Here is a 12356-nt window from a genome sequence, read left to right as displayed (position 1 = left end):
AGGGACCATTATGATCATCTAGTCTGACCTCCCGCATGATGCAGGCCACAAAGCTGTCCCAACCCTTTCCCTTGACTCTGCTGTTGAAGTCCCCAAATCCTGGTTTAGAGACTTCAAGTAGCAGAGAATCCTCCAGCTAGCGACCCCTGCCCCATGCTGCGGAGGAAGGCGAAAAACCTCCAGGGCCTCTGCCAATCTTCCCTGGAGGAAAATTCCTTCCCGACCCCAAATATGGCGATCAGTAGAACCCCGAGCATGTAGGCAAGATTCTCCAGCCAGACCCTCATTGGCCATTGATACTATTTACCAGCGATGGCACACTGTTCGTTTGACTAAAATCATGTTATCCCATTAAACCATTCCCTCCATAAACTTATCTAGCTTAATCTTAAAACCAGACAGGTCCTTCGCCCCCACCGTTTCCCTCGGAAGGCTGTTCCAATATTTCACCCCTCTCATGGTCAGAAACCTTCGTCTAATTTCAAGCCTAAACTTCCCCACGGCCAGTTTATATATCCAGATATATGTTGGGAAAATAACACAGCGGGGCACAGACTATCCAATAAGTTCTTGGACTGCATTGCAGAAAACTTTTTATTTCAGAAGGTTGAAAAAGCTACTGGGGGAAGCTATTCTAGATATGATTTTAACAAATAGGGAGGAACTCGTTGAGAATTTGAAAGTGGAAGGCAGCTTTGGTTAAAGTGATCATGAAATCATAGAGTTCACAATTCTAAGGAAGGGTAGAAGGGAGTACAGCAAAATAGAGACGATGGATTTCAGGAAGGCGGATTTTGGTAAGCTCAGAGAGCTGATAGGTAAGGTCCCATGGGAATCAAGACTGAGGGGAAAAACAACTGAGGAGAGTTGGCAGTTTTTCAAAGGGACACTATTAAGGGCCCAAAAGCAAGTTATTCCGCTGGGTAGGAAAGATAGAAAATGTGGCAAAAGACCACCTTGGCTTAACCACGAGATCTTGCATGATCTAAAAAATAAAAAGGAGTCATATAAAAAATGGAAACTAGGACAAATTACAAAGGATGAATATAGGCAAACAACACAGGATTGCAGGGGCAAGATTAGAAAGGCAAAGGCACAAAATGAGCTGAAACTAGCTACAGGAATAAAGGGAAACAAGAAGACTTTTTATCAATACATTAGAAACAAGAGGAAGACCAAGGACAGGGTAGGCCCACTGCTCAGTGAGGAGGGAGAAACAGTAACAGGAAACTTGGAAATGGCAGAGACGCTTAATGACTTCTTTGTTTCGGTCTTCACCGAGAAGTCTAAAGGAATGCCTAACATAGTGAATGCTAATGGGAAGGGGGTAGGTTTATAAGATAAAATAAAAAAAGTACAAGTTAAAAATCACTTAGAAAAGTTAGATGCCTGCAAGTCACCAGGGCCTGAAGAAATGCATCCTAGAATACTCAAGGAGCTAATAGAGGAGATATCTGAGCCTCTACCTATTATCTTTGGAAAATCATGGGAGACAGGAGAGATTCCAGAAGATTGGAAAACGGCAAATATAGTGCCCATCTATAAAAAGGGAAATAAAAACAACCCAGGAAATTACAGACCAGTTAGTTTAACTTCTGTGCCAGGGAAGATAATGGAGCAAGTAATTAAGGAAATCATCTGCAAACACTTGGAAGATGGTAAGGTGATAGGGAATAGTCAGCATGGATTTGTAAAGAACAAATCATGTCAAACCAATCTGATAGCTTTCTTTTATAAGATAACGAGGCTTATGGATAAGGGAGAAGCAGTGGATGTAGTATACCTAGACTTTAGTAAGGCATTTGATACGGTCTCTTTATTGATATTCTTATCAATAAACTAGGCAAATACAACTTAGATGGGGCTACTATAAGGTGGGTGCATAACTGGCTGGATAACCGTACTCAGAGAGTAGTTATTAATGGTTCCCAATCCTGCTGGAAAGGCATAACGAGTGGGGTTCCGCAGGGGTCTGTTTTGCTACTGGCTCTTTTCAATATCTTCATCAACGACTTAGATATTGGCATAGAAAGTACGCTTATTAAGTTTGTGGATGATACCAAACTGAGAGGGATTGCAACTGCTTTGAAAGATAGGGTCATAATTCAAAATGATCTGGACAAATTGGAGATATGGTCTGAGGTAAACAGGATGAAGTTTAATAAAGACAAATGCAAAGTGCTCCCCTTAGGAAGGAACAATCAGTTTCACACATACAGAATGGGAAGAGACTGTCTAGGAAGGAGTACGGCAGAAAGGGATCTAGGGGTTATAGTGGACCACAAGCTAAATATGAGTCAACAGTGTGATGCTGTTGCAAAAAAAGCAAACATGATTCTGGGATGCATTAACAGGTGTGTTGTGAGCAAGACACGAGAAGTCATTCTTCTGCTCTACTCTGCGCTGCTTAGGCCTCAACTGGAGTATTGTGTCCAGTTCTGGGCACCGCATTTCAAGAAAGATGTGAAGAAATTGGAGAGGGTCCAGAGAAGAGCAACAAGAATGATTAAAGGTCTAGAGAACATGACCTATGAAGGAAGACTAAAAGAATTGGGTTTGTTTTGTTTGGAAAAGAGAAGACTGAGAGGGGACATGATAGCAGTTTTCAGGTATCTAAAAGGGTGTCATAAGGAGGAGGGAGAAAACTTGTTCATCTTAGCCTCTAAGGCTAGAACAAGAAGCAATGGGCTTAAACTGCAGCAAGGGAGGTTTAGGTTGGACATTAGGAAAAAGTTCCTAACTTTCAGGGTGGTTAGACACTGGAATAAATTGCCTAGGGAGGTTGTGGAATCTCCATCTCTGGAACTATGTAAGAGTAGGTTAGATAAATGTCTATCAGGATGGTCTAGACAGTATTTGGTCCTGCCATGAGGGCAGGGGACTGGACTCGATGACCTTTCGAAGTCCCTTCCAGTTCTAAAATCTATGAATCTATGCAGGAGAAAACCTCTTCAAGGCTCTAAGGAGTGTTTCAAGCTCACAAGCAGGGTTTACAAACTGTCTGGGAAAAGTCCTAGACTAGAGGCAGACTTCCCTTCACCCTCATACAGCTGGACTCCAAACAACATCTCCTGTCCTTTGTGAGCATGTAGCATTGTTATATTTACACTGAAACCGCTTGTCATCTGAGAGACGTATGCAGTAATTGCTTTGAAACTGTCATGGCCCAAACGTGTGTCCTTCTCTGATGGACTCCTTTGCAGGAAAAGACCCAGAAGAGCCTCTCGGCACCATTAGACTGGCCAAGAAGAAGACTCAGGTGGGTTATTTTGTCAAGGCAAAATTATTAATTATTAATTATTATTATTATTTGTATTGCAGTAGCAGCTACAAGCCCTAGTCATGACCTAGGGCCCCACTGTGCTAGGTGCTGCACAAACACAGAGCACAACGATAATCCCTGCCCCAAGAACCTTACTGACCAAGCAGACATCCTGAAAGTTAACCGCCTTCCCCACCAGTCAAAGTAGGGAAACCTGCTGGTGAAACAATGCCCAGACTTGAAACCAAGAAACAATTAACTATGAATTTACAGCTAGCCACATATTTTAACCTATACCAAAAAACTAAGTCTCCTACTCTAAATCCCAGTGGAGAGCAAAGATTGGATTCTGTGTCCATTCAGGTTGGCAAAAGAAGGGAACTTATGGACAGAAAAAACAGATGAGTTCAACAAATTGGCAGCTGGCCTGGAAGGCTGTGATCTGGAGCTGACCTTTTGGTTCTCAGATGAGGGGGTTTAGGCTGTGGAGACTTGGGAGGTTCTCTTTTTCTGTCTGTATGCTGTCCCTTTTGTGACTATGATTTTCTGGTTATTGCCATCAGAGGAGTGAAGTTCTGGAACAGCCATCCAAGGGGAGCCGGGGGGGGGGGGGGGGGGGCAAAAAACCTAACTGGCTTCAATACTGAGCTTGGTAAGTTTATGGAGGAGATGGTATGATGAGATTGCCTACAATGGCATGTAGCCAATCTGCAACTGCTAGCAGCAAATATCTCCAAGGGCCAGAGATGGGACACTAGAGGAGAAGGCCTCTGAGTTACTACAGAGAATTATTTCCCACGTGTCTGACTAATGGGTCTTGCCCACACGTCCAGGGTCTAACAGATCACCATATTTGGGGTCAGGAAAGTATTTTCCCAAGTCAGATTAGCAGAGCTACCTTGGGGGTTGTCGCCTTCTTCTGAAGCATGGGAAATGGGTCACTAGTGTAAATGGTGGATTCTCTATACCCTGAAGGCTTTAAATCAAGCTTTGAGGACTTCAGGAACTCAGCCAGAGGTTAGGGGTCTATTACAGGAGTGGGTGGGTGAGGTCCTATGGCCTGCAATGTGAAGGTTGCACCCCCCCCTTACCCTTGTCTGCGCCCCCTGTCCCCTCCCCCCCTACCCCCCCCACCCCAGGTGCCAGGGCCCGACATGGGTCTGTGGCTCCGGGGGGGAACGCGGACAGGAGTAAGGGGGCTGAGGCTGGGGCCACAACTGGGGATGGTTTTGGGACCAGGGATGGAGCTGGATCCAGGGGCCAAGGCTGGAGGCGGGGTCAGGAGCTGGGCCCCTGGCTCGGTGAGGAGCCACACCGAGGTTGGGGATGGGGTCAGGCATGGGCCAGGAGCCGGGACTGCAGCTGAGGGCAGGGCCGGAGCAGAGCTAGGGGCAGGGCGGGGCTGGGTGGTGCTCCTTCCCCACTCCCTGTGGGGACTGGCCTGGGCCTGCTACTCCCCCCACCCCCCACTGAACATTCCTTTGTGCCCCCTTAGGAGGACACGCCCCACAGTTTGGATACCTCTGATGATCTTGATGGTCCTTTCTGGCCTAAAAGTCTGAGTCTATGAGCTGCCCTTTTGTGGCACAGCTCTGGGAACCACTGCTCTGCATACACAGAGTTTTATAACTAAATGTATTTCTTCCATTTCCTTGTGGTAAATGAGACGGACATTTCTGATTTCCTCCAAATGGCTAGTTTCAACTATATTTAGAGTTACCAGGAAGACTACAGGGTGAGGGACTACTACTTCCCAGGTATACTACTTTAACATTAAAACGAAGCAGTTAATACAAAATATTGTTGTGAAACATAATGCATATACACACATAAAATACTTCGCAAAACCAAGGATATGAAAAGGGCAAGCCAGGCTTCAGTGCATAGGCACAAACCTTACCATTACCACAACTACCATACACCACAGATCAGGCAACAACAATACACTTAGGCAGCAAGAGTCCGTATCACCAAATGTATATGGCCACATTGCACAGCCTTAATCTGGGGGTCTAAAATCTCCTCAGGGTTATTACTGATTTGGTGTAGCCAGGTTAATCATGGATGACTGCGTGGCCACTGCCAGTCCATGGCCAGGCAATGTCCCCTCCAAGTCCAATCAAGACCTCAAGTCCAATCTTCAGGGCTCAATGTGTGGAGACTTTATCTCTGAGGTGGGCTATATGTTCAAAAATGCCAGCCGGCTGTGATAGCTGATGACTTCAATCTTCTTGAGACCAGTTCTCAATAATACATTCCTATTACTGATAAAAATCAAACCATCTTGTGCCTAGTAGTAACCGCTGGCAACGCATATGAAATGCCTCAAGCAGCCTGATGTCTTGTTTAAGCAAGACAGATCATGGCCTGCAAACTTAACGCTGACCCATAGGGATGCCACCCTTCAATCTTTAATCAAACTATCGCCACCTAACACAACACACTAGTGCACTGCATAGCCATGATTGACAGCGATGGGAGGGGGTAGCTCATCTCTCTCAGCCACATAGACTGTGCACTATTTGTAGGAAAGACCATCTTGCAGATGACACAAAAATTGGGAAAATGTTAAATAATGAAGGGGACAGGTCACTGTTTCAGAGTGATTTGTATCACTTGGTAAACTGGATGCAAGCAAGCAATATGCGTTTTAACATGGCTAAATGTAAACATATACACCTGGGAACAAAGGATGTAGGCCACACTTACAGGATGGGGTTAGGAAGTAGTGACTATGAAGGTGATTTGGGGGTTATGTTGGATAATCAGCTGAATGTGAGTTCCCAGTGGCCAAAAAAGCGAATGCAATCCTGGGATATATAAACAGGGGAATATTGAGTAGGAGTTATTTTGTTTCTGTAGGGAGGTTATTTTGTTTCTGTATTTGGCACTGATACAACCACTGCTGGAATACTGTCTCCAGTTCTGGTGCCCACAATTCAGGAAGGATGTTGATAAATAGAAAAGGGTTCAGAGAAGAACCACAAGAATGATTAAAGGGTTCGAAAACATGTCTTATAGTGACACAGACTCAAGGAAATCAATCAATTTAGCTTAACAAAGAGACGATAGAAGTGATTTCATTACAGTATCTACATGGGGAAGAAATATTTAATAATGGGCTCTTCAATCTAGCAGAGAAAGGCGTAACACAATTCTGTGGCTGGAAGTTGAAGCTAGACAAATTCAGATTGGAAATATGGTATAATTTTTTTAATAGCGAGAGTAATTAACTGTTGCAACAATTTACCGAGGGTTGTGATGGATTCTCCATCACTGACAATGTTTAAATCAAAATTGGACATTTTTCTAAAGGATCTGCTTTAGGAATTATTTGGGGAAAGTTCTCTGGCCTGTGATCTACAGGAGATCAGACTAAATGATCATAATGGTCCCTTCTGACCTTTGAATCTATGAATATTTCTGTGGTGTGTTTGTACAGCGTCTACCACAAAGGGATTCTGGTACAGGACTGGGACTCTAAGGTGCTACTGAAACAAAAATAAAACCATGAAGTGCTTTTAGAAAGCCATAAATAACAGCAACCTCCATGAAAACCAAGCAATAGAAGGGATTAGGTTATACCTACTTTTATAGTGGGAGTTAAAATACCCTCCCCTCCACCTGGCCAAGAAAACAGATTCCATTTCACCGTAGTGTGTTAATGAGGTAACTAAACTGTCCAGCAGAACTCTGGGGAGCTGGGAGAGTTCTTGTCAGTCACAGGGGCAGTACCTTCAAAGAGAACTGGTACATGGGGTGAATGGCATTGAGGTCGTTCATGATGAAGTACAGCAGAGAAGCCCGTGTTGCTGCAGGTCTGTAGTGCTCCCTCGCCTCGTTAATCTTTGTTTCTGTCACCTTGGACTCCTGGACCTGTGAGGAAATTAAAGACCAAAACAACCATGAAACTATTTTAATTGTGTGACTCTCTCTCACTTCCGAAAAGATGGGGAGAGCAGAGCTCTTTTGCTGCCCCTGTGTGAGGTTAACACCTACCACAAAATTGGGTGACCAAAAGAGAGGGCAAAAGCCCCTCTGATTACGACTACAGAGCAATTCTCTGCACTGCCAAGCAGTGAGAATTGGATGCTGTGATTTCACACAGACTGCAGAGTGAGAACCTGATCTGTTAGCTATTCAAATATTCCCCCTCTGAGCCTGGCAGGTTTGTTTTCTGGGTGGTAAGCAGTGACAGTTAGACCTGGACAGTGCTTATACTGGGAACAGCTGGCCTGGGCTAATTGCCTTGGGTTGTGTTCTGTGAGGTAGGTTTTGGTACATGTTTGTGTCGGCTCCTTCCCTGCCTGTCTCTTTCTGGAATAGAAAAGTGCTGTCACAACACGGTTGGGAAAACCCAAGATCTGCCAGCTGCAGGTAAGCACTCTGCTGTATTTCATTTCACGATGCCCAATTACCTGCTTCCACTGGGCCCCTCTGAGCTTCCCCACAATACGCCCTACTCCTGACGAGCCTTAATCAGTTTTGTCATCAGCTAATTTTTCCTCGCTAATCGCCCCCCACATGTGGGTCATTAATGAATGTAAGGTACCAAGCAATTCTAGGCCTAGCTAGTACTGCTTCCAGGGTGACTCTGCTATTAACTCCACTCCAAGCTGAGAATTGGTCATTTACTCCTACTCTTTGATTTGCTTCTCAAAGAGTTCAATCCAGAACAGGACCATATCTCATATTCAAATAAGGCTCATTGGTCTGTACTGTCCAGCACCATATTTAAAGGGGAGTACAAACTAATATGGTTACTTGGTATAAAGCAGAGGTCACTCGTAATGTGGTCTATTTTAATAAATGAAGATGTGAGCCAGTGAGGGGTTGTCCTGGGGGGAAGCGGGGCGCTGATTGGCAAGGAGGATGGATTAATGCTACAGACAAAATTTTGAGGCCTGATCAATACAGGCTGCATGTGCAGGGTTCCAACAAGCAAGGTGCTGGGAGGCAAAATACTCCCATACTGTCTTGCACAGCTGGCTTAATGACTTTTTCTTCACCTTTACCATGCCAGTTTTAAGGTGCAGCTAGGTTACAGATTGACAATCGAGAGCTGCAGCATGAGGGTCTGTGCAAGCAGAATTGCTGCAGAAAAGATTACAGAGAAATTGCTAAATGTCACTTTTACCCCCAGGCTGCAGGACTTTTATTGCAGTTCCACCTTTACCTGACAGCAGTTGCATGACTCAGAGGGAATTCGCAGCATATGAAAGAAGGAATCCATGAACTGCTATGAGAATTCCCATGACAGTGTTTGAATTTGAAGACGCATAGAATTTAATATTAATAAGTGCCACCAGTGTATGGGGTCAGGTACAAAAAAAAAAATCTTTCCATTGTTAAGAATTAAAGTGAGAGACAAAGTTTGATTTACAGATTTGTAGAAACTTTAGGCCTTGTCAGCACACGTAAGTTGCACCAGTTTAATTGAAAGCAGTTTTTAAACCAGTGCAAGCCCCCATGTGGACATCCTGATTTTGGTTGAACAGCAGCTGATTTTGGTTTAGTGATTCCTAATCAACTTCAGCTAACCCAACATAAGCCATTCTGAAACTGAAGTAGGAGTGTCTGCACGGGAACTTGCATCAGTTTAACTACACTGGTTTAAATTCACACTTTCAGTTAAACTGGTGTAAGTGTCTTGGGAAGAGTTAAAATGCTTTTAAATAATGAAGGTGAAGTGTCTCTGCTCCTAGGGTTGCCACTTCAGAGGCAAAAAAAAAAAAAAAAAAAGGGGGGGATATTTGCCTGACCCCACCCAGGGCACTGTCTCCCTTTCCCTGCTCCAGGGGCTGTCCCGGGCATCGACCTTGGCAAGCAGGATGTGGCAACCTGCTCCCACCCAGAGGTGATCCCCACAGCTGGTTCCTACATGGAAGTGACTGGATGCTGCCAGCCCCAAGCTCAAACTGTGCCGCTCACTGCTCCCAAGCTGCCCTGTCCCCACAGCTCCCAGACACTCTGGAGCCAGAGCTCCCTCTGCGCAGCTGCTGCCACCCCACAGCTCCTCAACTACAGCTAGTAGGAGCTGGGGGAGCGAGCAGGAGCATGACTAACAGAAAAGGGGACTTTTAATGTCCCAGGAGGATGTACAATTTCCTGGGAGAGTTACCTAGAAAAAGGGACGATCCCAGAAAAACCCAGACAGGTGTATTCTAGCTCCATGGGTGCGGGTCACCGAGCTTCCCTCCAGTAGCTACAACCAGTGGGAGGTGATTACAGCACAGCCTAGGACAGGTAAACAACTCCAAAGAACACCCCGCCACCCCCTGGGGATTTTTACATATACCGGGTCAGGTCCAAGGAACACAGAAAGGCTTTTGGCATAAGGCTGGTCTGGCTCTTGTTCATGATCTGAATACTGGCATGAGCCTTTGTCCAAGAGGGCAAGCTCTGCTGGAAGGGTCTGAAGGACCTTGTCATTTACCTGACCCTCATGTGGAAGATGAGGGATCTCTGGTAAGCACAGCATGCTTTTATTGTTTTATCTATTTCAGGGGTAGGCAACCTATGGCATGCGTGCCAAAGGTGGCATGCGAGCTGATTTTCAGTGGCACTCACACTGCCTGGGTCCTGGTCCAGAGGAATCTGCATTTTAATTTAATTGTAAATGAAGCTTCTTAAACATTTTAAAATCTTTATTTACTTTGCATACAACAATAGTTTAGTTATATATTATAGGCTTATAGAAAGAGACCTTCTAAAAACGTTAAAATGTATTACTGGCACGCGAAACCTTAAATTAGAGTGAATAAATGAAGACTCGGCACTTCTGAAAGGTTGCCGACCCCTGATCTATTTACTCTGTAAATAAACGTACTGCGCTCTGTGAAGGCTGGCTGGTCACTGGTACTCCACTATTATGGAACCTGCAGGTGCTGAGCTACATCAGATGTGCTGGGATAACCACAGGGAATGGCAGGGCAACGTCAACCTAAATCCCCAGTCTGGAGGGAGACAGTTGTGGGGCTCTGCCTATTGGGTAGTTCTACACTTACTGCAGTGTGTAGAATAAAGACACTGCATGCCCAGCTAGCTTGGGCATAACCAGCCATGTAGTTGGTGGGGCATGGCTCAGGCAAGTAGAACCCTATGCACTGAACCCCAGAGTATATACCATACACTGGCTTTCTACATGCCCAGGCAGTGTCTTCCACATCTACCCTGCTGTTTTTAGCAGCGTAGTGTCCTGCTGCTGGAGCCTTTCAATGCAGCAAGTAGCTTCACATGGTGGTGAAAAGTGTGGGCATGGCCTGTGTGGTCTACACACCACCATAAGAGTAGACATAGCCATAGAGAGGGGGATAGCTAGTGGCATGAGACCTAAGTGGGCATCTCTGGAGCAGAACATGGAGGGGTCCAAAACTCTGAGAGGGGGCATGGAAATTATCCTGGCAGCTCTTGCATTGCCAGATCCATTGCCAGATATCAAAGGGCTCTGATGTCTCACATTCCGTTAGCACTGTCTTTCCAGAATGAGCATGGAGTTGACCTGCAGCATATTACTCAAGAGTCCTGCCAGTAAAACAACTCAAAGGCCACATACACTGGATCCCAAGTGAGGTCTAATTCCAACATTCAGCCACTGTACAACAGGGTGGGTGGTGACCCACTTCACAACTGGAATCTGATTGTTCTTGTTTTAGAAGCTAAAACTGCTGGAAACTTGCATTCTGAATGGAAAAGAAAAATGCTGAAAGAACATTGCATTCTCTCCACTGGAGCTTGATTGAGCCCCACAGTCAAGGCTGGTTCACATGCCCAGTGGTTTGTGAGGAAGCTACAGCCACTTGAAATGTTCCAAAGCTGAGGATTGAGGTACATAAAGTATTTCAATGGGTGTAAGCAAATGAGAAGGCAAACCACCCACAAAACAGAGTCAGAGGGAAATACACTGCTGGCTTTGGCTTCCCCAGACACCATCAATCAATGGCTCAGTCTTAAGGCTATGAGGGCAATTGTTTCTAGAATTCACACAGCCTTGCTAAAATGTCCTCTGTGTTCTTCTTTGTGACTGAGCCAGGCCTGTAGGAGTTCAAACAAAATATCTTTGTCAAGCAGAATAAATATGATTTCACATTCAGAGCTGTTAGAAACAGCCTAAGAATGGAGGGGAAACTGTTAGCCTCTCAGCAAGGTGGGGGTCCCATGCTGAGAAATGAGAGCTGTTGTTCATGCTTGAACCCCCAGCAAAATGATAGGGAAGGGATGACTTGTGTCTGACAGATACAGGGAAAATGTACAAACAGTAAGACAAGCTGTGTACATAATAATGGTGACAGTGCAGATTGGTTTAAAAACCAAATTTACACCCAGGGGAACTGCATGGGTACTAAACATCTGAGTTTCTGCAGATTGAATCTGGATCACATAAACACCAATGGATTCCAGCTTGCACCTGGGCTAAAATTCTGGCTTAACTGAGGAAGTGTAAAGTATTTAGAATTAATCAAATAAGTAAGTAAGTAAATAAACAAATAAAACCACAGTATTAAGCTGCAGCAGTGTAACCAATCTCGATACAGTGTTTAAGTTTTATTGTTCCACATCAGGCACTGCCATTTTCTCTTCTTCCTAAATAGGCCTTTAACATACACACGCTCTTAAGAATTGAACTGCTCAGAGCCAGCCAGATTAGAGAGCACTGGAATTTATACTGATTTCGATTCTCTATGCAGCAGAAGGGGCAAGAGGAACATATTCATCTTTAAGATGAATAACATCACCCATGTTCCCTTCTTCTGGCCCAGACTTTGCTTTTACCTTTTCTTCAATTTCCGCAGCTGTCTGTTTGGTGGTCTCCAGGTTTTCCACCAAGGCCGTGTCCCCGAGGAAGTTCCCAGACGCTGAGGAGAGCCGGGACAGCAAATTATCCTCCAAAGTTTTTAAGGTGATTTTGAATCCATTCTGCTGCTTTGTGAGGTCTGACTGCAAATAAACAATGAGGGAAGTTTTAGCCACAGACCAGTGTCAAGGGCAACGTGTCAGCATTAGATTTAAATTTTCACAACCCACTTGCACAGGCCAGTGTTTATCATGACGTTTTGCAGCAGAAATCAATCCAATCCCTACTATGCAGCTCTCT

At 44.9% G+C, this 12356-nt stretch overlaps 1 protein-coding gene across 1 annotated transcript in view; it reads right to left on the bottom strand.

The window, feature by feature from the left end:
- The window catches only part of LOC117887652 (dynein heavy chain 9, axonemal-like), a 150912-nt gene that overhangs the window by 116459 nt on the left and 22097 nt on the right, over positions 1–12356 (bottom strand). Inside the window, exons 3-4 of the mRNA XM_034790310.1 lie at positions 12035–12199; positions 6998–7138 (exon numbers count right to left, since the gene is read on the bottom strand). Of these exons, the coding sequence (XP_034646201.1) occupies positions 6998–7138; positions 12035–12199 (306 nt within the window). The remainder of the gene's footprint in view (positions 1–6997; positions 7139–12034; positions 12200–12356) is intronic.

This window comes from Trachemys scripta, chromosome 14 (genome assembly GCF_013100865.1).
Source record: "Trachemys scripta elegans isolate TJP31775 chromosome 14, CAS_Tse_1.0, whole genome shotgun sequence".
Lineage (NCBI taxonomy): Eukaryota > Metazoa > Chordata > Testudines > Emydidae > Trachemys > Trachemys scripta.
The sequence above is the reverse complement of the archived record's forward strand: the minus strand, read 5'-3'. Positions and strand labels throughout refer to the sequence as shown.